The sequence below is a fragment of the Camarhynchus parvulus genome, chromosome 26 (assembly GCF_901933205.1).
Source record: "Camarhynchus parvulus chromosome 26, STF_HiC, whole genome shotgun sequence".
NCBI classification, from domain to species: domain Eukaryota; kingdom Metazoa; phylum Chordata; class Aves; order Passeriformes; family Thraupidae; genus Camarhynchus; species Camarhynchus parvulus.
This window is the reverse complement of record NC_044596.1, coordinates 2,507,125-2,533,947: the sequence shown is the minus strand read 5'-3', so window position 1 is coordinate 2,533,947 and position 26,823 is coordinate 2,507,125. Positions and strand designations below refer to the sequence as shown.

The 26,823-nt window shown below is 55.1% G+C and overlaps 2 protein-coding genes across 3 annotated transcripts; one reads left to right on the top strand and one right to left on the bottom strand.

Annotated features, from left to right (window-relative positions):
* Positions 1–2,728: 2,728 nt before the first annotated feature.
* Positions 2,729–12,210, bottom strand: FGD2 (FYVE, RhoGEF and PH domain containing 2). Its single transcript, XM_030965852.1, has 16 exons — positions 12,090–12,210; positions 9,843–10,059; positions 9,663–9,743; positions 9,213–9,361; positions 8,263–8,419; positions 8,005–8,143; positions 6,824–6,882; positions 6,351–6,497; positions 5,924–6,016; positions 5,541–5,620; positions 5,434–5,464; positions 5,239–5,331; positions 5,004–5,129; positions 4,288–4,434; positions 3,805–3,948; positions 2,729–3,088 (listed from the first exon to the last, which is right to left on the bottom strand). Exons 1-16 carry the CDS (start codon positions 12,152–12,154, stop codon positions 2,873–2,875), a joined length of 1,944 nt encoding a protein of 647 aa, XP_030821712.1. The 5' UTR covers positions 12,155–12,210; the 3' UTR covers positions 2,729–2,872.
* A 2,112-nt stretch (positions 12,211–14,322) lies between these two features.
* Positions 14,323–25,782, top strand: MTCH1 (mitochondrial carrier 1). 2 transcript variants are annotated; one of them, XM_030965854.1, is made up of 12 exons: positions 14,323–14,494; positions 15,779–15,863; positions 17,161–17,267; positions 17,642–17,719; positions 18,011–18,068; positions 18,829–18,880; positions 19,841–19,900; positions 22,950–23,043; positions 23,388–23,435; positions 23,629–23,696; positions 24,382–24,457; positions 24,967–25,782. In XM_030965854.1, the coding sequence occupies exons 1-12, from the start codon at positions 14,333–14,335 to the stop codon at positions 25,108–25,110; spliced, it is 1,032 nt and encodes a 343-aa protein (XP_030821714.1). In that variant the 5' UTR covers positions 14,323–14,332; the 3' UTR covers positions 25,111–25,782. The 2 variants fall into 2 exon arrangements, with proteins under 2 accessions (XP_030821714.1, XP_030821715.1); XM_030965855.1 differs by having other exon boundaries at positions 24,929–25,782.
* The last annotated feature ends 1,041 nt before the right edge of the window (positions 25,783–26,823 follow it).

Below are 26,823 nucleotides of genomic sequence, written 5' to 3'. Positions count from 1 at the left end.
CTCGAGAATAGGAAACTGCGGCTTCTGCACGGGGGTTTCACTTTCTGTTCTGGAGGCGGGAGGCCAAACTGCTCTGCTTGACCACTGCTGTGGCACTGCCTGGGGACTGAGACAGGGCAGGCAGGGAAAATTCATCCGTGTATTTATTCTCTGCGCGTGTCAAAATCCTTTTATTTGGGGAATCAAAATAAAGTTTGATGTCTTTAAGTGTGGTCTCCCACCCTCCTGTTTGGGGATGCTCAGGGCAGTGATGCTGTAGCCCTGTCTTTGAGGGTGGCACGATGCAGGCCCAGCCTGCAGGGCTGCTCTGGGGGCTGCTCTGTGGGGTCTGGGCTCTTCATCCATAGGGACAGGCTCTGTAGGGGGGTTCTCTGCATGCTTGGCAGTTCCCCTCTTTGGGGACTGTTCCACTGGGCGTGTTCCCTCACTCATTAATTGCAGGTCCCTCTGCACTACATGGGATGGGGTTTTGTGCTCTCTAGGGACTGTTCTTTAGGTGCCTGCTCTGCTGGCCCAGCAGATTCTGCTCTATAACCCCTGGGATTTGGTTGTAAGGGTGCTGGGCTCCATAGGGGCCAGCCCCACACAGGGCCTGCCCTGGTGCCCTGCCACTCCCTCCCTCCCTGGGCCACCTCTCCTCTGTGGCAGCTCCTTTCCAAGGCACCCATGGGTGCTGCAGTGGTCCCGAGGGTGCTGGGGGTCAGGAGGGAGGAGAGCAGGAGCTCTAAAAATAGCCCCAGGTGCCCTCTGCCCCGGCAGCGATTCCTCCCTGGGTAAACAGGAAATTTATTCTTAGGCCATTCACGAGCTGAGCTGAGGGCAGCTCCCTGCCCGGGGCTTGTTTTGTTCCTCGCTGACACAGCGGTGACACAGCCGAGGTGGAAGGGCCACCAGGCAGAACCTTCCAGCCCCGAGGGCTTCCCCTTGCTCACTCTTTCCTCCCCTCGCTCAGCCTGCACTCCCCGCCTCTGCCAGGGCTGCTGCGAGGGGGTTCCCCTTCCCCCGGGGCGACACCGGGGGCTGAGGGCTGGTTTGGGGTGTCTCTGGACAGCCCTGTTTGTGCTGTGTGCATCTGGGCTCACATGGGGGGCACAGCTCTCACCCCGACATCCAGCTCCTCCTTTCCTTGACAGGATCTCTGGAGCTGGAGGAGATAAAGCCACCACAGTTTGCCCTTTCCCAGGAGGAGCTGAGTTGAGGAGACTGAGGAAGGACATTGCTCACAGCTTTTTCCTGTCTCCCCAAAGCCCCCCAGGCTGGTGACAGCTGTGATTCATCTTTACCCCCTCATCCTTTCCCCAGGTGTTGTTCCCATTTGCAGGACCCTGCTCCCGCTCCCTTCCCAGTTTGCAGGGCTCTGTTCAGCCTCTGACACCCCTGGGCTCTGCCCAAGGCTGCTCTGCTGGAGCTGCTGCATGGTCCAGGCAGCAATCCCTGCCTGCCAGGGATCATGAGCTCCTCCAGCTCTGGGCATGAGGCCCCTGGCAGGCTCAGAAGTGGCAGCTTCTGCCGGGGCAACATTTTTGGGGAACTAAAGAGGACACAGAGAGAAAAATGTAGGGCTGCAGCCCAAAGCACTGACTGAAATGAACAGGGGTGCTCGTTATGCTGATGATGGAGAGGGGATCCCCGTGTTTCCCCAGCATCACCTGTGTGGATGTGACCTTGTCCCAGAGTGTTTTCCCCCTGGAAATGTAACTGAGGGAGGCACAAGGGTGGAAGGTGCTTGTGGGCAGGAGAGTGCAGGGAAAGTCTGGGATGGGCAGGAGTGTGGGCCGGCTCAGAGAGGCAGGTGAGGGCTGTGTGTGGTTAAGGGGTACCCCCACACCACGGGACTGCAGTGTGAGGCCAGGAGCGGTGACAAACTGGAAAAGGGACATCCTGAATCCAGCACTGGTGTTCCTGAGCCGTGAGGCTGAGCTACAAGCTGGATCCCGGATATATTTATGACTTATACAACAATGTGCAGCCACGGGGACGTTCCCACGGGGCTCTCCGTAAAACAGACGCCCAAAGAAGGCTGCACGGAGCGCAGAGAGGGGTGGCAGGAGGGTTTATCCGAGCAGCCCCAGTCCCGCGGGCTCTCCTGGCTCGGGCATCCCCGCCCGGCTGCGGAACGACGGAGCGGTGCTGCCCTCGCGTGGCCACCGGCGGCACCGCACCGCGCCCGGGCCGGGGACACCCCAAATTCCGGGCTCCCCCAAATCCCCCAAATTCCCCACTCCCCAAAGCCCCCTAATCCCCCACTCCCCCAAATACCCGCTCCCCCAAATCCCTGGGCTCCCCCAAATCCCCGCTCCCCCGAATCTTGGGCTCCCCCAAATCCCCGCTTCCCAAATCCCCTGCTTCCCAAATCCCTGCGCTCCTCCAAATCCCCGCTCGCCAAATCCCCTGCTTCCCCAATCTCGGGCTCCTCCAAATCCCCGCTCCCCCAAATCCCCAAAATTCCCTGCTCCCCAAATCCTCTGGTCCCCTAAGCCCCCGGTCCCCGCTTCCCCAAATCCCCGCTTCCCCGAATCCCCACTCCCCCAAATCCCTGCTCCCTAATCCTCCAAATCCCCACTCCCCAAATATCCTGCTCCCACAAGTCCCCCACTCCCCAGATCCCCCAAATCCCCGCTCACCCAAATTCCGGGCTCCCCCAAATCCCCGCTCCCCCAAATCCCCGCTCCCGCCGCTCCCAGCAGCTCTGTCCAGCACGGAGAGTGAGCAGGGAGTGAAAGGGGATCCAGCTTTTCCGTGTGCTGTCAAACGTGTCCCCATCCTGCCCCTGTCGCGATGGAAATCCAGAACGGGGGTGTGCCCAAAGCCAGCAGTGAGAGCAGGCAGGGGAGGTGTGACCCCCCCAGGCAGCGCAGGGCTGGGAACGGCCTCATTCTGCTTCATCTGCATCCTCCTCCTCCTCCGTGATCCCCGCAGCAGAGCGCGCCATGGCCTTCATCCAGCGGTGTTTCAGCTCCTCAGTGTCGGCCACGAAGGTGAACACCTGCCGGGACTGCGCCAGCTGGAACAGGTGCCGGGACTCGCTCTGGGGCATGTCCCGCACCTGGTAGCCCAGCAGGGGGATGGAGGTGTGGGCTCGGACGTCCTGCCAAGGAGAGAGACGGTGGTGGGAGGCAAGGGATGGGCACATCGGGATGGGATGTCCCTTGGGCACAGTGGGATGTTCCTTGGGCACATTAGGATGTCCCTTGGGCACAGTGGGATGTTCCTTGGGCACATTAGGATGTCCCAGGATGTCCTGGGATGTCCCTTGGGCACAGTGGGATGTCCCGGGATGTCCCTTGGGCACAGCGGGATGTCCCAGGATGTCCTGGGATGTCCCTTGGGCACAGTGGGATGTCCCTCGGGCTCATCGGGATGGGATGTCCCTTGGGCACAGTGGGATGTCCCAGGATGTCCTGGGATGTTCCTTGGGCACAGTGGGATGTCCCTCGGGCTCATCGGGATGGGATGTCCCTTGGGCACAGTGGGATGTTCCTTGGGCACATTAGGATGTCCCAGGATGTCCTGGGATGTCCCTTGGGCACAGTGGGATGTTCCTTGGGCACATTAGGATGTCCCAGGATGTCCTGGGATGTCCCTTGGGCACAGTGGGATGTCCCTTGGGCACATTAGGATGTCCCAGGATGTCCTGGGATGTCCCTTGGGCACAGTGGGATGTCCCTCGGGCTCATCGGGATGGGATGTCCCTTGGGCACAGTGGGATGTTCCTTGGGCACATTAGGATGTCCCAGGATGTCCTGGGATGTCCCTTGGGCACAGCAGGATGTCCCCATGGGGTACATTCGAGCCAGGCCTCACCTGAGGGGCTGCATAGATGTAGAGCACGAGGGGATCGTCCTGCGGGATCACAAACCAGCCCCGCGTGCCCCCCTTGCCGTTCTTGTCCAGCAGCTGCAGGGAACTGCAGAGCAAACTCCTGCTTGATACCTCTGCAGCTCCTTTCTGCCAAAACAACCAACAAATCCCTCAATACCCAGTGCAGATCGTAGAAAGGGCACCGAGGTGAGAGAATTTCCTGGGCAATTCCCTGCCCACTCTAGGGAAAGCAGGGGCAGGTGAGGGGCTGTCCTGGCCGTGACGGTGCTGCTGGCATCCTGTGGTGAAGGGAGCTGCTTGCTCCCGAGGCTTGGAGCTCGAGGGAGGGAGGGAGATCAACGCATCCAACTTCTGAGTGCCCTGGGAGTGACTCCCACCCCTCGTGCTGCAGGGCCAGGCTGGGACAGCGAGGCTGGGGCCGGGGTGGGTGGCAGAGCTCAGGTGGCAGAGCAGGGTGGAGCTCACCTCCAGGATGCCTCTGTGCTTCCCCTCGCGGTCCTCCAGCACCGTGTGGCCGGTCAGGAAGATGAAGCACTCCTGGCACACGCGGTTGGGGCGGTTCCCATCGTACTGCAGCTCGGCCTTGTAGTCAGAGCAGCGAGCACACACCACCTGCAGCCACCAGACGGGGACACTGGTGACACTGGGGCAGGGCTGGGGGACCCAGCGACAGCTCCACGAGGAGCTGAGGGGCAGGAGCAGCCCCGGTCACAGACATCTTTTATGAAAAATCCTTTCCTTAGGGTTTTTCCTCCTGACAAGCTGAGAGGCCTCAGGAACAAAATGTAAACAATAATTATCTGCTGCTGTGGAATGCAACAGGTGCATCTGTGATTGGCCCATGTTAGATGTTTCTAATTAATGGCCAATCACAGTCAGCTGGCTCAGACTCTGTGTCTGAGACACAAACCTTTGTTATCATTCCTTTTTTCTATTCTTAGCTAGCCTTCTGATGAAATCCTTTCTTCTATTCTTTTAGTACAGTTTTAATGTAATATATATCATAAAATAATAAATCAATCCTTCTGAAACATGGAGTCAGATCCTCATCTCTTCCCTCATCCTGGGACCCCTGTGAACACGGTCACACAGCTCCAAGCCAAGGAAAGAGGTCCAAGGTGTAGGAGAAGTGCAGCAGCCACCTGAGCAGGCCAGCAGGGAGGGAGGGAGGGGACACTCACATATCCACAGGCTCGGCAGTGGTGCCTCCGGCGGGTGATGGCGTTGAAGGGCTCCCTGCAGCGCATGCACATGGTCACCAGATTGTCCCTCACCCACTGTGGGGCTCGGCGGCCCAGCTCCTCTGCCTGGGGGTGGGACAGCACAGTCTGGGTGTCCTCAGCCTCCCCCCAGGTCGGTTGAGCTTGGGAAACTGAGGCCCAGCAAGGTGGGGCACAGGGAGAGCAGGAGGGTTACCTTCAGTGCAGGGGTGTCTGTCTCCAGTGCATGGACTGCTGTCTTAAAGGTCTCACTCCTCTTCTCCTTCCTGTCAATGGCATCCTGGAAGGCCTAGAGGGGAAGGCAGGGCTGGAGGGGCACTGGGGGTGCCCTGAGCCAGGGCATCCAGCTGGAATGGGCGGCTGTGCCCCCTCTCCCAGCACTCGGTGGTACCTGGATCCAGTCGTTCATCTCCTCTTCAGACCTGGGTGCAAAAAGGACCTGGATGAGCTGTTGTCCCTCCTCCCTGAGGGTCTGCATGATGTCACCCTTCCCCTTACCTGGCTTGGAGCTCCAGTGTCCGCTGCTTTCCCGACACCAGGAAGGTGTGAGGGAACTCGGCGTCCTTCAGCTCCCGCACCTGTGGGAGACCAGAGGAAGGATGTGGAGCTGAACCTACTTCCAGCACACCTGCACCTTTCTCCATGATGTGGGGCACAGGGATGTCCCTCTGGCACAAGCCCTTCAGCCCCTCAGATCCCACAGGCACAAGATTTCACCGGCATTTCCCAGGATCAGAGTATCAACCCCACTCACAAAGCCACCCCTGGCTCCAGCTCCTCCCTCCTTCCCAAGGAAAATCAGGCAGCAGCCACACCCCAGAGCAGAGGCTTTTGGAGCAGGCAGGAGCTGGGGAAGCACAAAGACAAGGTGTCTGTCTGACCTTCATGCCCCCCACATCCATGCGGAGGTGGACCTGGAACTCAGCGCCCACCTGGATGACCTTGGGCACGCAGTAGAGCAGCATGTTGTTGAACTGGGAGGGGAGAAGAGGGTGGGTTGGAGCCCAGCATTGCCTGCTCTGAGCTGTGGGCTTCCCTGGGGTCTGGGGTCCTTCACTCCCACCTAAAACTTGTCTGTTTCTGCCTCAGCCCCCTCCCACCCTGCAAAGGTGAAGCATCTCCCAGGGATGCCCAGGAACAGCAGATTCCCAACTGTGCCCTGCACTGAGCAGGGTCCAACCCTCCCCTCCCAGCTCTGAATTCATCCCCTGTGTGTCCAAGTGACCCAGCAACACCCCGGCCAGGCTGTACCACCCCACTCCCATCTCATGTGCTCCCCACCCCTGCCCCAGGCACCCCAGCTCCCACCAGGAACAGGTACTTCTCCGATGTGCTGTTGTTGCGGGTGGAGATTTTTTGGATTGGCCCCTCCTTGATCAGCTCATTGGAGGGATCCACGATGTCATCCTCGAGGCCCAGCCTCTGATAGACCACCCAGAGGTTCTGCAGCCGTTCCTGGGGGAGGCACAGGACCTGTTCTTGTGGGGTGCTGAGCAGTCACAGCCCTGTCACAGCTGGGTCCCCTCCATGCCCACCTCCCAGCCTGTGGCTGAGTACTGGGAGAGGTGGCACAGGTCTCAGCCCAGACTGATCTTTGGGAGCAGCTCCCAGCCTTGACCAGCTGCTCACACCCCAGCTGATGCTACAGATGTGACTTCCCCAGGCTTGGGGTGGTGAAGCTGGGCATTAAGAGCAGGGTCTAAGCCCCACAGGGCTCTTGTCCCCTTCAGGGGGACTGTGCTGTGAGCTGCAAAGCATTTCCAGCTGGGACAGGGCCTCACCATCTCAGCAATAGCTGCATTGGAGTGCTTGGCCACCATAAAAATCATCTCCAGGGCCTCTGCAATGAGAACAGACAGGAGGTGAAATACCTGCTCTGGAGCTGTGGGAGGAAGCTTCTGGCTCTGTCCCTCACGGATGCACATGAGTAGCAGCTGCTGCCCTTCCATGAACACAACCAAAGTGGCCCTGAAATGCTGTGCAGGAGTCTGGATACAGCTGGACTGCACATGGAGGGACAGACAGCCTACTCCTGTACCCCTCCATCCCAGCAGGACTGGGAACTGTGTTATCCACAGGGGTCTGAAAGCTCCCCCAGCTGCTACAGATCTCCTTAGGGGATACTGTGGACACCTGACACACCACCCTGCCCCTCCCCAGCCCCTGAAAAGGAAGATTAATCTCTCTCCCTGCTAGAAAAGGATCAGACTGAGAGGTTTATCCAAGGGCACAGGGCAGCTGGTGAGTGAATCCAGGTTTTCTGGTGCCCATGTACAACACCAGGTGTAGGAGCACAGGGGGTAGGACGGTGGGGATGGACAGAGAGGAGAGATCTCTGCAGCCAGCTCATGGAACTTGAAGTTTATTGCAAAGGGCCTGGGTGCAGGGCCCTGCTGGGAGCTGCCAGCCACAGCTGGAGCAGGGCTGAGAGAAGAGAGGGGGAGAGAGGATGAGAGGGTAAGAGAGTAAAAGAGTAAGAGCATAAGGGAGTAAAAAAGGTAAGAGAGTTACAATACAATAAATCTTCTTCTGTGCTGAATATTCTGATTCTCACTAACCAATCTAGTACAAGATACAAATCCTATAGCATTTCCATACAGCCTATAAGAATCATTACATTACCACACTGTGTTACACTTTAAACCCTAAAAACTCCTCTTTGGGCCCCTTCTGCCAAGCTGGCAGGGTCTGCTCTGATCCTTGGAGCTGTCTGCAAGCAGAGGGTGATGTTCCATCAAAAGGGGATCACCTTCAGCTGGCCACACCATTGTTTTCCAGTTGTTCAGTAACTGAGGTATCTCAAAGCTTGCTTTCATTTCAATCTCACTTATAGTTTCCATATTCTCCAAATCTTTTGCCAGACAATCGTATTTATAAGGCTTTCCTGTTTCATCTTCCCCAACAACCAGGGGTTGTTATTTCCCCACAAACCCACCCTGCCCTCCCCTCCCTGAGCCCTTACTCTCGGCGTCGCCCCTGTCGGGGGACTGGGGCGGCAGTTTCCGCACGTAATCCTTGAGGAGGAGCTCGTAGCGCGGGATCCTCTGCACAGGCTCCAGCATGTGGTGCTGCAGCGTCAGGTTAGCACAGACCTTCCTCTTCTGGGCAGGGACAGCAGGCACGGACAGAGAAACAGTGACCAAGGCAGCTCCCACCCTCTGTTTCCCCATATCCTGGAGATTTTGGGAGCCCTGCTGCCATTCCCCTGCCCTGCCCTCACCTGGATGTCAGCAATGAGCTCCTGGAAGGGGGGTGATTTCTCTGACCACGCAGTGATGAGCTCCACGGCCTTGTCGAAGTTCTTCACGTACTCCCCGTACATCTTGAGGAAGGGTGCAAGCTTCTGGATGACATCCCCAATGCGGGGGTTGTGGTGCCTGCAGGAGGGAACCACAGACCAGCAGCTTCCTCAGGACAGACAGACAGACAGACAGCGAGGAATGGACTGAAGGACCACAGTGAAGAACTGAGGCTTTCCCTGCTGCAGGCTGCTACATCCCCACACTGTTTCCTGCTCTCCAGAACAGGAATGTCCCCACCTTGCAGCCAGCCTGGGCTGCTCATACCCAGGCACACCCTCAAACCACCTGAGATGTCACCCAGCTTTCCCTACTCTGATCTGAGCATTTTAAGGAAATCTTTTCCAAAAAAAATACACTTGGGGCAAAACAGGCTGTGTGACTGTGTTCACAGGGGTCTTAGGATGAGGGAAGAGACGAGGATCTGACTCCATGTTTCAGAAGGCTTGATTTATTATTTTATGATATATATTACATTAAAACTATACTAAAAGACTAGAAGAAAGGATTTAATCAGAAGGCTACCTAAGAATAGAAAAAGAAGAAATGATAACAAAGGTTTGTGTCTCAGACACAGAGTCTGAGCCAGCTGACTGTGATTGGCCATTAATTAGAAACAACCACATGAGACCAATCACAGATGCACCTGTTGCATTCCACAGCAGCAGATAACCATTGCTTACATTTTGTCCCTGAGGCCTCTCAGCTTCTTAGGAGGAAAAATCCTAAGGAAAGGATTTTTCATAAAAGATGTCTGTGACAAGCTGAGCTCTGGTCCTGGTGGGAGCCTGAACTCAGTGCTGCTCCCCCTCATTGTGGCCAAGGCACCCAGGTGTGCTGCCCTCCCCTCCCCTCCCCTCCTGCAGCTCACCAATCCTCCATGCGCTTCTGCAGCTCTGGCAGGAAGAACTCAGCATGGAACTGGTAGATGGAGGAGATGTTGGAAAAGATCATTTTCACCACCTCCTCTGGGACCGTCTTCCCAGTCTTGGCTTCTTTCATCAGCTCTGTATAGAATACCTGGAAGAAAGAAGGGTGAACAAAAAGGGCCAGGGAGATGCCTGAGGATCCCATTCCCTCTCTGAGACTGGCACATCACCCAGTAAAAGGTCTGTGCAGGAGGAAAATCCCAAACTCCAAGAGGAGAGGGGGATGGAAGGCTTTGCTGGGGCAAAGGAGCTTCTCACAGGTGTGGGGTGTAGAAAAAGCAAAGGCCTGGCCCAATCTCTGGCTGTGAAGACCAGCAGCCCACGTTTCTCATTTTTACAGCTTCAGTCCCTCCAAAATCCCCTTGCACTGGTCCCTCCACTCCCCAGTTCACCTGGTCAAGGAGGTGGAGGCGGTTGACATAAGCCTGCTCTGTCTCCAGCAGCTCCAGGGCGATTTTCTTCTCCTCTGGTTCCTGCATGGGGAGCAGGGCTCAGTCTCATGGGCAGAGATGGGACCCTGAGCCAGCCCTGCCTGAGTGTGGGCACCCACCCCACCAGCCTCTGGAGCTCACCTGGCTGCCAGGCTCCAGGCCTGGGCCCTGTGGCCTCCTCCAGTTGTCCTCACGGATTTTGGATCGCAGAGAACGGAGGCATTTGAAGCTGAGTCCACGCTGACCTCGCTGATCTTCCTCATCCTCTTTTCTGGTCAGGGAGTGGCTCTGGCTGGCAGGGAATGCTGGAAGCTGCCTGCCTGCCTGCTTGTCCCTCTGGGCAGATGTGCTGTCCCTGCTGCAAAGGAATGGGATCAGCTCAGCTATTCCCCCAGCACAGCCCAGCTCAAAGCCACCAAAAGGGACAAGAGAGCAGCTGCCCAGTGCTCTGCTCCACTCCAGCCCTGCAGTACAAACATCCTCAGCATCCTCCATGGGATCAGAATTCAGCCTCTCTTCTCCCAGAGCCCCCTGCTGCTGCACCCAGTCCCCCAGCACAGGCCCCAGGCCCAGCTTAAAGCCACCAAAAGGGACAAGAGAGCAGCTGCCCAGCGCTGTCACTGCTCTGCTCCACTCCAGCCCTGCAGTACAAACATCCTCAGCATCCTCCACGGGGTCAGGATCCAGCCTCTCTTCTCCCAGAGCCCCCTGCTGCTGTGCCCAGTCCCTCTCCTGCTCTAGAAAAGCAGGATCCTGCTGTTTATCCCACCCACAGCTCTGGATTTCTGCCTGCTGCCACCACGGAGAAAAGCAGGGAGCAGCCCAATAGCCAAGAGTTTGGAGCCAAGAGCACGCCATGTGTGGGAGGTTTTGCAGACAGGTTGTTTTTGGTGGTGTTCTCTCTTCCCTTTTCTGGCAAAGACAGTGAAAGCAGGTCCAGAGTGGGCATGAGGGGGAAGCCAGGCTGTGAAGGTGACAGCAAGTGACTTGTCTGTCATCCAAGAGCTGGTCACTGCAGGAAACTGCTCTGGGCAGAACTGGAAACACATCCACTGCTGGCCTGCAGGCAGGAGTGGGATGGGTGGGATGGGAAAGACATGAAGAATTTGGACATCAAACTGCAAAGCTGAGGATAGGAAGTGGCTTGAGGGGCAGAGACTCATCTGAAGAGGATGCCAGCTCCATCCCATGCTCAGGATGTCTGTGAGCTCACGAGTGCATCTACAGCCATGCACAAATCCCCTCCTGTCCAGGGGGGCTGGCAGAACCCTTCAGAGGCTTTTTCCATCTCTCCTGGTGCCTCCCAAAAGTGTGTCAGCCTGAAGCCACGGCTGAGTCCCAACAGGGAAGTTCTCTCTTTCTATTTATGCTGACTTAGGCCAGACCATTGTCTGCTCCAAAATGCTCTGCTCATTCCCAGGTTCCCCAGCTTCCTCTGAAAGTACTGAGTTACTTTTATTTCCTCTAAATCAAAGGCAAACAACAAACACACTGCAGCAGTGGCATGGGGGCAGATCAAACACTGCAGTGGCTCCAGCACAACATCACTGGGGGATGATGGGGACAACCACAAAGCCTGGGGAAAGCACACAGCAGAGATGCAGGAGTTCCTGGAATGAAAGGACATCTTGTGCCTGAGCATCTTCAGGAATTGCTGCAAAACTCACCTGCCCAACCACTCAGCCCCTCCAAGGCTCACTGAGAGCATCTCATGGGTACAAGGAATGGCAGGATTCCATATCTTGATCCATCAGGTGGAGAAAGTGGGAAATAACTCACCTGAAGCCTCAGAATTACACCAGAGCCAGGGCAGATCCCCTCACTCAGACCCGAGCACACGCTGTCTGAGGGTCCCAGCTCACACTCCAAAGGAAGGAGCTCCTTTATGGAAGGAATTCTCTCTCTCCCTTACCATAATGCTTTCTGTTTCCTTTCCTAGGAGCCACATCTCTGCAAACAACTGGACAGTCTGAGGCTGGGACCCTCCCAGACACCCAGGCAATTAATTCCCAGTGAAAACCTCTGCCTACGTATTTGCAAACCACAATTCCTTTCCCCAGCAGCAGCAGCAGGAGGCACCAGCCAGGCTGAGTGTGAAGATGCTGGCTGTGGGGGAATGGTCTGCCACAGCCTAACCCTGAGCCAGGCACAACCACTCACACCCCACTGAGGTTTTCAGATTCTGCTCATGACCCACAGCAGGAGGAAGACACTGAGGGCAGACCTGAGTTGTGAAGGATTGCAAATCACCTTGTCAGCTTCTCCAAAATCACCTTGTCAGCTTCTCCACAGGTTCCAAACCACCTCCACAGCGGGTTTCTTCATTCCCAAACCCACTCCACATGGAGCCCTAACACACCCTGAGCACCCAGAGCCCTCCTGCCTTACCAGTGCTCTTCAAATGCAGCCACCAGCTTCACCACGCTCTGCTGATAATCTGCCTTTCCCTCCATGGCAGGGCTGGGAGCAGCTCCAGGGTGTCCAGGAGCTGCAGGGACAGGGGCTGGGGGCTGCAGCTCCTTCCTCTGTCCCCCTCTCTGCTCTGAAGTGCTTCTGGCTGCAGTTTGGGAATGAGGATTTGCACGAGGCAAAGCCAACCCGCTGCCCTCTCTATGGCAGCAGAGCTTGTCACTGGGTTGGCCTCAAAAGGGAAGGGAAAGAGGAACCACAGCACTTTGTGGGTAGGAGAAATGCTGAGAAAACACTGGGAATGGCTTCAGTTTGGGAGGGACCCAAGTGTGGCACAGCCAAGGCCAGAGCAGCAGCAGGGATGGTGCAGGGCAGGTGTGACCTGGGACACGTCCCGGCTGTGCAGCACAGGTGAGGTGGGCTCTGTCCTCTCGGGACTCTAGCTGCTCACAGTGACCCTGAGATACATTAGAAAATCTCTTTTCCCAGCCCAGCGATCGAAGAAGGAGTCAGAACTCTTCATTTCTCAGTCTCAAGGTTGTTTATTGTTTCTTATCTAGAAAATTCTTTCTCCTGTCCTGCTGAGGTCTGCTCAGCAAGACAGTCCAAAGCACTCTGCCTGCTCCCAGGGCGGTGTCATCTTTTTATACTAAAAACTATGTGTACAATATTTACAATGACTTTCCAACACCTATCACTTATGTTAGAAAGTGAGCTTCTACTCTAAACCAATCTAAAAGTGCCAACACCACAGCAGATGATGGAGACCAAGAAGAAGAAGGAGAAAGGCTGAACATGCCCAGATTCCTCCATCTTGCCTCCTGAACCCCCATGCTAAAAACCCCAAAAAATCTATTTTTCACCCTGTGATAAATTCACTATCATTCTACTTAATCTTCCATGGCTTGTAATTAAGGTTTGTAAATAAGGTTGGTAATTGTTTTTTCCAAGGGCTAAATCAAAGGCACAGGGGTCTTGGGCTCTGTGCCAAGGTCTCTGAGCCCCCTGGGCAGGGCCTCGAGTCCTCCAGGGCAGCCAGAGGAATTTCCTGGGTTCTGAGTGTCCCACCAGGGTGGGAGTCTGGACAGTCTGGATAGCTGGAGGGACCAGGAGCGGGCTGGCAGGACCCTGGTGCCCAGCCAGGGCTGCTGTGTCTGCCCCAAACACCAACAGCTGCACGGCTGTGGGGCCAGCCAAGGACTGCTGGTAACAACAGACAAGGATTGTCGGTGAGAACCGTGAGAAAGAACAAGTCGTGGCTGGAGAAGGGGCTACACTTTTCCAGAAAGGTCTGAGACAGTGCACTGTGCATGAGAACCAATGTGCACAGCCAGTGAGAAACCCATCCCAGAGCTCATGCCTCAGGAGCCTGGACATGGCATCAGCCAGAGCAATGCTGGAACCAGCAATGGAGATCTGCTTTCCTTTTTCCTCTTTTCTTTTCCTTTCCTTGTATTTTTGGGGTCTTTTCTTTATTATTTATCTTTCCTCTCCTCTCCTCTCCTCTCCCTCTCCTCTCCTCTCCTCTCCTCTCCCTCTCCCTCTCCCTCTCCCTCTCCCTCTCCTCTCCCTCTCCTCTCCCTCTCCCTCTCCCTCTCCCTCTCCTCTCCCTCTCCTCTCCCTCTCCTCTCCCTCTCCTCTCCTCTCCTCTCCTCCTCCTCTCCTCCCCCCTCTCCCCCCCCCCCCCTCCCTCCCTCCCTCTCCTCTCCTCTCCTCTCCTCTCCTCTCCCCCTCTCCTCTCCTCTCCTCTCCTCTCCTCTCCTCTCCTCTCCTCTCCTCTCCTCTCTCCTTCTTTTCCCTTCCCCCTTTTCCCTTCCCCCCTTCCCTTCCCTTCCCTTCCCTTCCCTTCCTTCCCTTCCCTTCCTTCCCTTCCCTTCCTTCCCTTCCTTCCTTCCCTTCCTTCCTTCCTTCCTTCCTTCCTTCCCTTCCCTCCCTCCCTCCCTCCCCTCCCTCCCTCCCTCTTTAACCCGATTTATCTTTTCTCTCTCCCCTTTTCCCAAAACCCTCTGCCGAGTGCTCACAAACCCCGTCAGACACTCACACCCAACTCCACAAATCCCTAAAACCCTTCTCCATTTTCCGCTAACCCTCCCGCTCCTCTCCCGCCGCCGCCACCGCCTCCCCTCACGGCGGACTCCCCCTGCCCCTCAATGGTTCCTCCCTCCCCGCGGTTCCTCCCCCCGCCCCGCGGCGCGGTGGTGGCGGCCGGTGACGCGCGAGCCATGGCGGCCATGGCGGCGCTGCCCCCGGGGCCGCTGTCGCCGCCTGGCGGGGGCGCGGCGGACGCGGCGGGCCCTGAGGGCGCCGAGGGCCTGTTCGTGCTGCTGGGCGCGGGGCTCGCCGCCGCCAGCCACCCCCTGCTCTACGTCAAGCTGCTCGTGCAGGTCCGCTCGGGGGGGGAGGGTGCGGTGGGAGTACCGTGTGTAACGGGGGTAGCGACTCCGGGATAACGGGGGGATTTGTGGATAGTGCTCCTATAGAGGCCTCCATGCGCTGGGGGTCACTGTTTGTACAGCCTTGCCCGGTATAAGGGGACCCCTGTGCGGTGGGGGCACCTATGGGATGGGGGGTACCTATAGAAGGGGGGACCTCGGTGTAATTAATGGGGTTGTGGTCCCTGTGGGTAACGGAGAATCGGGACCTCGGTGTAATTAACGGGATGGAGTCCCTGTGGGTAACTGAGAATCGGGACCTCGGTGTAATTAATGGGGTGGGGTCCCTGTGGGTAACGGGGCATCGGGACCCCGGTATAACGGGAGGAGTTATACTGGATTTCCATAGGGGCACTTTATTCCTGCAGTGCCCCCATGGAAACCCCCATGTGCTAGGGTTATATACACAGTATGTACAGCCCCCCCGTTACAGTGGGACCCCCTGTGCAATGGGGGTGTCTACAGAATGGGGGGCACCTATAGAATGGGGGGTCCCCCTATGTGGGATGGGGGATCGGGACCCCACTGTCACAAGTGGGAGTGGATTCCTGGTTCGTGCCCCTATGGAGGCCTCATATAGAATGGGGACCCCCATGGGTAATGGGGTGCAGTCCCTGTGTGGGATGGGGGATTGGGACCCCACTGTCACAGGTGGAAGTGGATTCCTGGTTCGTGCCCCTATAGAGGACTCCATGCCCTGGGGGTCACTGTACATGCAGCCCCCCCATTATAAGGGACCCCCTGAGCACTTACAGAATGAGGGACCTGTGGGTAATGGAGTGCCCCATATGTAAGGGACTGGGCTCCCCTATACACTAGTGGACCCTATATAAAAATGGGGTCCTGTATAATAGGAGGGTGAGGATGCCTTCTACAACAGGGGCACCCTATATAGGGAATAGGGGACACCATACTGTGGGGGCTCTTTGTAGTGGGGTGTTGGGACCCCTCCTATGACAGGGAATGGAGACACCCAGTAATCTGGGAACCCCAATAAAATTACCCCTCTGCCATGGAGCCTCCCATATAAGAAGAGATAGGAAGCCCCAAGACCCTCTCAGTAACAGGGACCCCCCCTAAAATGGCAGGGTGGAGGACCCCCTGTAACCTAGGGACTCCATAAGAAGGGAAAAGGAGTGCCTGAGAGTGACAGGGGGATGCTGGGATCAATCCTGTTCATCCCAGGGACTTTGGGAGCTCCAGAACAGAGACCTGCTCACGAGCTTTCTCCCTCAGGTTGGCCATGAGCCACTACCTCCAACCATTGGCAGAAATGTGCTGGGAAGGAAGGTCCTGTACCTGCCTGGCTTCTTCACCTACGGTGAGTGACTGCCCCTCCCTGCCACATGAGGTCCTGCCCTCGTGGAATCAGGGCTGGGAGCTGCCAGGCAGCCTGAGCTGACCCCAGCAGCACTCCCACATCCCCCTGGGATCATCCCAAGGCTGCAGTGAGGCATAAACCAGCACAACTTGTGAGGCTGTCACATTTATGTACCTCTTGTTAGGGGGTGTTGGTGCTGCATTGTGTTCCTGTGGCACATTGCTCTGGGTTTGCACCATGGTGGAGGGGTTTGGTGGGTTTTAGGTGCTGTAGGTTTGTTGCAGGAGGTTTTTATGTGGTTTAGAGGTTGCAAAATACTTTCCTTCAGCTCCAAAACAGCCCTGGAATACCCTGCCCCCTGCCCTGCTCATTTGTGTTGTAGATGGAGCCCTAAAGGGACAGAAATACCAAGAAAGGGGCATGCAATATGTTTAGAAGGGAAAAAATCAATATTTTCCTCTTTTTGTGGGTGGGAGAACAGCATAGGAGAGGTGAGTGAATACTTTGTGACCTGGTGTCACAGCAGGTTTGCTGTGGGGCAGGGGAATGCCCTGTCCTGACAGCTGAGCTGGGCCAATCCCAAAATCAGCCAGTGGTGTCCATGGGGTGGAACCAGCACAGGAGCTGGATGAGAGCCCTGGAAGCCCATGCTGGGACACTCAGGGCTGGAAATGGTCCAGTGCTGCCCTTTGGAAGATGCAGTTTCCAGAGATATGGGCAGTGTTGGGTGATGGAAAGGTGCAGAGCCTACCTGGCTTTGTTTGGACAGCACAGGACAGGGCCAGGAGCAGTCAGTAGCCACCAGCACAGAGTGGGTTCTATCCCACCTCATTATATGTGGGAGAAATGGGATCTCTGGGCTTTTTTTGCAACTGGAAACCTGAGGAAGTTTGCCTGGGAGAAGGTGGTGGGGCAGGAACTGAACGTGGGTTTGTGAGATCCATATGAACCCTCCTGGGGTGGAGGGAGGAGGTGGCAGCACAGAGCACATGGGATGATCCCCCCTGCCTGGTTCAGTCCAAACTGCCTTGGAGCCCTTTCAGGTGAGCAAAACCATCAAAAGACAAAAAGTAGCCCAAAATATTGCAGCTGTCCTTCCACATTAGCCAGATGACAGAGTAAGAATTCCTATCCTCCAGTAAGAAGTTTCTTTAGGACTGTTACAATAAATCACTTACTGTGGGGCCATGGAGTGCTGAGCTGGGCCTGGTGTGGTTTCAGCTGAACCCTGGGGCTCTTTGGGGTGCTCTGCATGTCCCCTTCCCAGCTGACAGCAGCCTGGTGTTGTCCCACCCAGCCAGACACATCGTGGAAGTGGATGGGAAGAGAGGCCTCTTCCGTGGCCTGACCCCTCGCCTCATCTCAAGCACTTTATCAACCATCACCAGGGGGAGTGTGAAGAAGGTAAAGGTCAGCTTCTCTCTCCATTAATCACCTGCAGGGTCAGTGCTACTGCAGCAAGGGCTGCACAGGAGGACTGATGCATCCATCCATCTCCTAAGGGAATAGTCCTCCAGTGCCCGTATCCCCAAAGCATTTTTTAATTTATAAACCATTTTAATTTGATTTGGCATCCCCGTGCCTTGTATCCTCTGTCTGCAGTTTTGTGACTCCTCTATTCCTCTATTTTGCTTTCCATCCTTTCTTCTGTGTTCCTTGTTGCCTGTTTGTCTTGCCCTTGCATCCAGAGCACAGTTTTTTGTAGTTTCCCCCGTCCTCAGACCTTGTGGGTCAGCATCTCCATCAGTTCTGAGCATGTTGCATCCCTCTCCACTCAGGCTTTTCCACTGGAAGACATGGAGCACGTGTCTAACAAGGATGATGTGAAAACTTCACTTAGGAAAGTGGTCAGAGAGGTGAGAAGTGGCTGTTGCCCATTCATGAGTGACTGGGGACATCCCTGGGGATGTGGGTGAGATTACTTGGAGAGAAGCTGGGGTGAGAAGTTTGTGGTGAGAAATTTGTGGATTTGTTTGTCTATCAGTGGCCATTCTGTGTCTACCCGTTAAATAATTCACAGGAGTAGAGGTTCACCACAAGAACAGATCTCAAAAGAGAGACCCAAAATGTGTTTCCCCACACTGAGGGAAAGGGAGCAGGAGGAGCAGCCCAGCTTTTCTCACAGGTGTTTTCTCCTCCCTTCCCAGACATCCCACGAGATGATGATGCAGTGTGTGTCCCGGGTTGTGTCACACCCCCTGCACGGTGAGTCCTGTGCCCTGGCTGGCAGCTCCCTCCAGGCTGGGCATCACCCCAAACCCTGCACACTCAGGGGGATGGTTCTTATGGTGCTTTCTATCATATGAGCCTGATGCTGGGGTTTGCCTTCAGGCACTAACACAGCTGAGCAATGAGTTTCTCTCTTGCCACTCATCCAGGACCTTGTGCTAGAGATCCCATTGGGGTTAGGGCCAGTAGCAGCTTTCCAGTGCCTAAAGGGGCTCCAAGAGAGCTGGAGAGGGACTTTGGATGAGGGCATGGAGACACAGGACACAGGGAATGGCTTCCCACTGCTGGAGAGCTGGGTTAGATGGGATATTGGGAAGAAATCTCTGAGGTGGGCAGGCCCTGACCCAGGTTGCCCAGAGAAGCTGTGGCTGCCCCATCCCTGGAAGTGTCCAAGGCCAGGTTGGACAGGGCTTGGAGCAACCTGGCAGAGTGGAAGGTGTCCCTGCCCATGCCAGGGGGTTTGGAAAAAGATAGATCTTTTGGAAAAAGATAGGGACCTAATAGATCCCTTCCAACCCAAACCTCTCTGTGATCCTCTGAAATCCTTCCCACCACTTACAGGCTCAGGAAAGGCCCCAGTTTCTAATGAGTCTTGCAGTGCTGATGACCACTGAGAGGAGCTGGAGATGCTGTGAGTTGAGGGAGAGCAGGAGGGTCATGTTTCATTTCCCTGACATCCAGTACAACCCAAACTGGATTTATTTTGTCTATCAGCCCTGTGTTTCTTTCCTCCCAGTGATCTCCATGCGCTGCATGGTCCAGTTCGTGGGCCGGGAAGTCAAATACAGGTGAGTGGCTGCAGCTGGGGAGGGTCTGGGGTCAGGGGTGCCAGGTACTGACCCCAGATCCAATATAGGGTGCTCTGGGATGGTCCCTGTGAGTGAGGCATGGCTGGAGCAGGCTGCTCACAGCCCTCCACCTCCCAGGGAAGTGATCTGAAAGAAGCCACCACATTCCCTTCCATCCACATGAAATAAACATTGCTGGTGGCTTAATGGAACTTAATGGTGGCTCCCATGCCATGGGAACAGGGTTATCCAGGAGGCTTGAGAGACTGAAAAGTGAATCTGAGCTGTGCTTAGAGGGTGGGTGACTGGGGCTTGAAGGGATGTGGAAGGCTGGGCTCTGTCCCTGATGTGCCTCTGTTCCACCTTGTGCCTGTTTGGGGCTGTATCACCCCTCGCTGATCACACAGCAAGTCTCCTGCCTTTTTCCCTTGGCTATTAATGGAAAGGGAAGGCAGCAGGGAGGCAGAGTGGATAACACAGAGCTTTGCTGCAGCCCTGCTTAGTCTGTAGAATTTTTCCAAGCCTTTTGCAGTACCAGCTGCCTCTCTGCAGGGCAAAACTGCCTGTGGAGCAATGTGGAGGAACACTAGACAGGATTGCAGGCAGCCCACAACAGCCAGCTCGAGTTCCCAAAGGCAGGACAGGGTTCTTGGGCTTAGAATCATCCAAATGAAACCATATCACACAACATGTGTACCCACTCACAAAGCCTCACAGAGCCCTTGTGCCTTCAGCATTGAAGAGTTGTGGGCAGGTTGGGTGTTCTGCTGGTGTCACTGCAGACTGGCAGAGTACAGACACGACCCTCCTTCCCTCAAACCTGCCTGGTGTGAGGAGAATAGGCAGAACAAGCTGCCTTCTGCTGGAATGGTGGCTGAGGGCTGCAGGATGTGTGTGAAGCTGCACAGGGCAGAGGTGGAACAACTCTGCACACTCACAGCTCTTTTCCTTTCTTGGCAGCGGTGTGTTCAGTGCTATTGGCAGGATACTTAAGGAAGAAGGGATCCTGGGATTCTTTGTGTAAGTGAATTGTTGTTTAAATACTTTCTCCCATAGCCTGAAGGCGCTGATGGCTCTGCCGGCAGCTCTGCCACCCCCAGATGGAGTCACACTGAGCTGAAACCTTGTCTGACCAAGGGTCTCCCACATCGCTCCCACGATGAAATCTGTGCCTTTGACAGCACTCCAGGTTGACCATTAAGTTTGCCCCAGATCTTATCTTCAGTCAAACCTGAGCCCAGAGCAAGCTGTGTTTTTTCTTATCTTTCTTTTTCCCTTGGTGCTTCTTTGTGTTTCCCTGAAGGGCCATTTAAAGCATTTGTTTGTGCAACAGGCACCAAGATCAAGTGCAACAATAAGTTCCCTTGTTGAAATGAAAGCCAGGGCCTGGGTAAGCAGCAAATTCCTCTGCAGAGCACCGTGGGTGCTTGTAATGAGCAGGTTTACCTGTGTGGCTGGAGTGTGGTGATGCCTGGACCAGGAGGAGCTGTAAGGTGTTTCCAGCTGCAAATTGGTGCATCACTGAAATGGAAGTTTAGTGGACACCTTTTTGCTTGAACCCTTAATTAATGCTTCCTGCCTTTCTTTTTCACATCTACATAAAAGCAGAGCCACCTGCTGTGTTTGCTCGTGGTGGGGAAATACTTTATTAATGTCAATAATAGTAAAGGCAGCTCTGGAATTTCAGTAGGGGTTTTCAGGATGCCTTTGGCTTTGCAGTCACAAAATATGGGCCTCCAGATGAAACCTGAATGCATCAGGAAGAGGGAAAAAATCACAGGGGGTCTCACCCTGTCCTTCCCCAAGGGGAAATGGCCAGGGATCTGCAGAGACCCCACCACTGAGTGTCAATGCAGCCCACAGCTTCTCAGCTGAGCTGTGCAGCCCCAAATCTGCTCTACTAAATACAGGATGGTCCCTGTGAGTGGGGCATGGCTGGAGCAGGCTGCTCACAACCCTTCACCTCCCAGGGAAGTGATTGAAGGAAGCCACCACATTCCCTTCCATCCACATGAAATAAACACTTCTGGTAGCCTAATGAACTTGATGGTTCTCAGGAAAGGCTTTAACACAACCCAAATTGTCTCAGGAGGGCTCTGAAGTTCTACATGCTCTATAACCCTGTTAGGAAATCCCACTGCTGTGAGGGGAGCACAAGCTGCATCTGAAGGACCAAACTGCTGCTTTTCTCCTCTCAGCCCTGGTGCAATCCCAGCACATCCACTGCCCTAAAATCATGGCAGTGCACTTGTTTCTCATGGCCTTATAACAGTGGCACACACACTCTGAGTCTCTGTCCTCACACTCTCTGGGTGTGTGCCTGGCTAAAGGCTTTTCAAGGATGGATTTATCTCCCTTTCCCTCATATCTGCAAGAGGCTCCTGCCAGCCCAGGAAGGTGTTCCCTGAGCTCCAGAGCTGCTGGGCACGCTCAGCTCAAGGATGGATTGTCCCAAGTCCCTTGCACTGGGGTTTCTGCTGTTGGGTTACATTGCTGTACATCATTCAGGCTTCCTATTCCAGCTTTTCATCATCTTCCAAAGATATTCCCAGTTCAGATCTTGGACATCTCAGCAGGTGTGAGAATTGCAGCATTCACTTTTTTTATGTCAATAGCAGTAAAGACAGCGCTGGAATTCCAGGAGGGGTTTTCAGGCCTGATGCTTTTGGCTTGTTGGCTTTTTTTTAGTTCCTTTCTGCAGCTCTAAGACCCCTGGTTTCCAGTCATCCAGCTCAGGGCCAGCAGCTGTCATTACTTTGGAAGGGAGAAAGGGATGGGATCCTTGTTGGAAGTGGAATAAACAGTCTGACTCCCTCCCAACAGTTGGGTGAGGTTTTCCTTCTGGGGCTGCCCTGGCCCAGCCCTTTGCTTCTGGAATTTATTAGGCTCTGTTGTATCTGCAGCAGCTCAGGAGCTTCAGACTTAACTTTGAGTTAGAGCAAAGATGGTTTTTACGAAGGCTGAAAGCCAAACACAAAGCAGAACATCTCTTTGGGGCCAGAGAGCTTTGATTTCTTTGTCCTGTCTGCTGCTCTCATGTATCACATCTTTGAAGCCAGTGAATCTTCTGTTGAAGGCTTCTGCTGTGCCTGGCCCCTGAGACCGCAGCTGCATGCCCAGGGCTGCTGGGGCCTTAACAATGCTCAGGTTGTTCCCAAAACCAGTCCTCGTTGCTGTTCTGCTGCTGGAGCAACCACAGCAGGAGACAAACTGGTCCCTTACTCTGAGGAGGCAGCGTGGTATTTGGGAAGAAACAAAAGACTCAGATTAACGTGCCTGGAGGTGCCTAGAAGGGGCTCTTTGCAGCTCAGCAAACACTCCTGTGGCTCTTGACAGGCTCCTTTTCAGAGCTGACCACATCTGCTGCTGAAACACAGGTTTGACACACACCTGGATCCTTTTGCAGTGGAACAACCCCTGCAAAAGTGGGAAACCCTGCACTGCTGCAGCAGAGAAAACTGGAGAAACCCTCTGGATATTTTGTTAAAGTTTTAGTGCTATTATCTGCAAAAGCTGGCAGTGCTGGTGCTGCTGGGAGCTCCAGTGTGTCAGTGGGAGGCATCAACCAAAGAATTCTGCTCCTGGGGGCAGCAGGGACTGGGAAAAATCAGTGTTCCCCCAGTTACTCCACTTCTCAGTGGAGCAGGTTGTGCAGGAACAAACCCTCTCATTTTGATTTCTAAAAGGAGGGAGATTCCACAAAGAGATAAACTTCTCATTGTGCATCCAAAAGAGCATCTTCAGAAATGGAAACCACTTCATCTGTGTCTCACTTGGGTTTCCTAGGAGGAGTTGGGCCAAGAAGGGATTTGGGATAGAAAAGGGGAATTGAATCATGCCCAAAAAACATCCCAAAATATTTCCAGCCAGAGCAGCACATGTAGTACCAAGTTTGAAGGCTGAGAGAACTCTTCCCTGAAATCTCCCTTTTCAGTTCCTCCCAAAGTAAAAATTTCATTTAGGGGGAGTGGAGTTCCTCTGAGCTGGTGGAGGGAAGGAGGGCTGGGCATCTCAGGAGGTGGCACTGGGACCCTCCTGCACCTCACACCCCTCTCTTTTGCCCTTGCAGTGGGTTAGTCCCTCACATCCTGGGGGATGTCATCTTCCTCTGGTGCTGCAACCTCCTGGCTCACTTCATCAACACCTACGCTGTGGATGACAATGTGAGTGGAAGTGCCCGAGGGAGGGCTTGGGGTCTGGAGCAAGCACCTGCAGTGGGAAGGGGTTCCTGGGGAGCAGGGGCTGATTTAATACAGATCCCAGGCTTTGGGGACGTCCCTGTGAGTGCTGGGTGCTCTGTGTCTGCTCAGGGCTGTGCTTCACCTGCACTTTGGGGGATCACAGTTCCCCAAATGCCTTCCCAGACTCTCAGCTGGAATGCAGCTGCCCTTTGTTGCTTTCTGCCTCCTCCCCTGCCCCTCGCTTCAGGCTCGGGGAGTGTCACATAATGACAGTGCCAGCCTGGTGTCACCCCCCTGTCCACAACGCCTTTGGTTTCTCTCTGCAGTTCAGCCAGGCCTCGGTGATCCGGAGCTACACCAAGTTCGTGATGGGGGTATGTAGGCAGCTGCCGTGTCCTTTCCCCTCCTCCTGCCACCTCTGGGCTGAGAGCTCGCGCCCTGGGGACACAGGCTGCTCTGTACTTGACATCCCTTATCCAAGGATAACTCTGCTAACATGCAAAAGCTGGAAATAGCGTTTTTGACATAGCGAGCTTTAGAGAGGCTGCTGGTTTTCTGTGCTTTCAGATCGCTGTGAGCATGCTGACCTACCCGTTCCTTCTCGTGGGAGATCTCATGGCAGTGAACAACTGTGGGTATGTCCTTCACACTGAGATCTAAAGCTTTCCCTTCCTTTCTTGCAGCCCCTTGTTGTCTGAATGGGCTGCTAACGACCGTAAAGCTTTCCTCCAGCCCCGTAAACTCTGTGGCACCTCGCAGAGCTGGCTCGTTTCCTCTCCCAGGTTGCTTATAATTTTAGATCAGAGGGCACAGACACGAGCAGCAGAAAAGCTCAGGTGGTGAGAAATCGGGAGAGTTGTGTGGTCCGATCTGAGCTGAGCTGGAGGCACAGGGATCAAAGGGACAGTGCTGGCTCCAGGGAGCAGCACGAGGGAAGCAGAGCTGTTATGGCAGCCATGGGGGCAGACAGGAGCAGGACCAAGCTTGCCTTCCCAATCGCACTGCTGCAAGTCTTCTGCATTTTTTTGCTCATGGGAACGGGATCCAAGTCTGGTGCCGTGTTTTCTCAGTATCTGCTGGCTTTAGAAGGTGTAGATACGATCCTGGACTCTCAAAGTCTCCAGGTAACTCTCCTTGTTTGTGCACTCCAGGGGTAATTAAATTACAGATCTGCTGCATTGTAAATAACGAGCTGTCACTTGGCTGCCAGCCCGGTGTGGACACTGTCCCTGTGTCCTCGTTCACACTTCCTGCTGCTCTTTTGTTACCTGTGTGGGTAAGGTGACACATCCACCTCAGCTGTTCCCTGTTGCCGTGCAGGTTGCGCGCCGGCCTCCCTCCCTACGCTCCTGCCTTTGCATCCTGGATCCACTGCTGGAGGTACCTCAGTGCTCAGGTGAGGGAGCAGGGCACGCACGGGGCTTTGGGCTCCCTCTGCTCCTTTCCCAAATCTCCAGCATTCCCCAAAAGTGCCTGTGCTGCATCCTGTGCTCTGTAACTCGCTTCTGTCCCTCCAGTTGTGGCAGTGGTACCAGCCTAGCAGTGCTGCGTCCTTGCCATGCTGTGTAACTTACTTCTGTCCCTCCAGTTGTGGCACTGGTACCAGCCTGGCAGTGCTGCTCTGCCCCTTGCACACCCGAGCTTGCAGCCTGTGAGCTTTTATCCCATGCATTGCACACAGCAGAGTCTGTGCCCCTCTGCATCTGCCACCCCTGGGGGAAATGCTCAACTCAGCACCCACAGGGCCAGAACCTCACTTTACCCAGCCTTGCAGCCCTGCCATGGGCATGGAGTGGGGCCCTGCTAAAGCAGCTGCAGCTCCCTGGGCAGGTCTGAGGCTGGCCTGACCCCGGGCTCTCCTCCTCAGGGGCAGCTGTTCCGTGGCTCCAGCCTCCTGTTCCGCAGGGCACCCATCCCAGCCTCCTTCCCCGTGGACTGACGCCTCGGCAGGGACAGCTCATCAACCTGGACTCCTCAAGAAACCCCAAGCTTGTTTCGATATCTGTATATTTCTATTTTCTGATCCAAAGTCCATGGTGCCAGAACTGACACCTCCTCTCCAGCAAGGCCAGGAACAGACTTCTGGACGTCTGGCTCAGGCTCCAGCTGCACCAAAGCTCCATCCTCGTGGCTGTCTCGACTGGGATGTATAGCAGAGAGAGCAGAAAGCCGTTTTCTCTTTGGTCCAGGCTGTAGCTCTGGAGTTGCTGGGGAAGTCCAGGAATCCAGAAAATGCCCAGGTACTAAAGGAGCCAGCCGTGAGCTGCAGGGACAAAAGACTGCTTTGTTCTGCCTGAGCTGATAAGCAGCAGGAGATCCAAGGTCACCTCCCTGGGAAGGTTATGCCAGGTGACAGCTCCTGCCTCATCCTTTCTGGAGAGAGCACCTTGGCCTGGCAGGTAGCTCATCCTGGGCAAGATCAACCTGGCATCCATATTTAAGGTTTGAGGGTACCTGATCACCCAGGAACATCCCACCTCCCACGGGCATGAAAAGGAAATTATAGGATCAAAATAGGGAAGGGAAACAGAGTCCCACTGCAAAGAACAGAAGAGTCCCAAAGAGACAGGTCCAGCCCAGCTCAGGGCAGTGATGGGATGTGAACAAGTAGAGAGCCCTTGGGAAGGGACATGTGCTGCCAGTGGTGCTGATTTGGGCAGGATTTCACTCATGGAATGGGCTGTGTTCAGGGTACAGCCAGCAGAGCTCTGGGCTGGGCAGGCAGCCTGCACACAGGATTTCACTCATGGAATGGGCTGTGTTCAGGGTACAGCCAGCAGAGCTCTGGGCTGGGCAGGCAGCCTGCACACACCCTGGGGGAGGTGGGTGCTGGTCTGGCTGCACCAAGGGGCATCTCCCAGCCAGCAGCACCACGAGCCCTGCTGGGCTCCTCCTGTTGCTGATGGAAATGGAGCTGCTGGGATCTGAGAGCTGCACACAAAGGGCTCTCCTGCAGCAGGGACAGCCATCCAGAGCTGTCTGCAATGAAGGGATACACCTTGAGCTGGCCAAAGGCTGCTGAGGCATCAGGGTTGAAGGCTCCTGGTCTCAGTGGAGCACGGCTGGCTCTGTGTGTAGCAGAACTCACCAGTGGCACCAGGGCAGCATTGATGCTCAGCTCCCCAGACAAGAGTTTCTTTGCACCAGTCTGTGCTGTGATGGCAGCCAGGCAGATTTCCCCCATTTCAGTTCCCCATGAAGCAGTCTTTTGCACAGAGGTGATGCTGCACTCCCTGGGAAGAGGTTTAGCATTCCTTGAGCAGGTTCCCACGTGCTGCAGCAGCAGCAGCTGGGGTCACATCTCATCCTGGTCCTCTGGGGACCTGCCAGCACAGGGGGTTTTGTCTCCAGCAGGCAGGGTTGATGCACAGCCCAGGCAGGGCTTGCAGGACAGTGCTGGTGTGTGCTGGGAGTGGCAGCCCCCACCCAGCTCCCTTCAGTGTCGTGAAGTCTCAGTCCTGTCTGTCCTCCCTCGCTCCCAGTTTGTGTTACAGTTAAATAATGCATGGACCTGTTCCCTAACACCAGAGATGATTTCAAAAAGGATTTAATTATGCTCCAAAATACAGTTATAAAACAACTATTGGGTGGTTTGGTTTTTTGGAGTTTTGATTTTTTTTTTGGTGGTTTTTTTTTTTTCCCCTGTATAATGTGCTCCCTCAGGGAAGGTTTCACTTTAAGACAGGCACTTCCTTTGGTCTTTTCTACAAATCAGGGGCTAAACCAGCTGTTTAAAACTCAGATGCCCCCTGATTTTCCTCA

Coding starts and splice junctions, on each gene's coding strand:
- MTCH1 (XM_030965854.1), top strand. CDS start 14,333: ATGGCGGCCATGGCGGCGCTGCCCCCGGGGCCGCTGTCGCCGCCTGGC. Junction 17,268..17,641: donor CCAGGGGGAGTGTGAAGAAG/GTAAAGGTCAGC, acceptor CTCTCCACTCAG/GCTTTTCCACTGGAAGACAT. Junction 24,458..24,966: donor GGAGGTACCTCAGTGCTCAG/GTGAGGGAGCAG, acceptor CCTGTTCCGCAG/GGCACCCATCCCAGCCTCCT.
- FGD2 (XM_030965852.1), bottom strand. CDS start 12,154: ATGGAGGGAAAGGCAGATTATCAGCAGAGCGTGGTGAAGCTGGTGGCT. Junction 4,435..5,003: donor ACTGCCGAGCCTGTGGATAT/GTGAGTGTCCCC, acceptor TGGTGGCTGCAG/GTGGTGTGTGCTCGCTGCTC. Junction 3,949..4,287: donor AGCACAGAGGCATCCTGGAG/GTGAGCTCCACC, acceptor TTGTTTTGGCAG/AAAGGAGCTGCAGAGGTATC.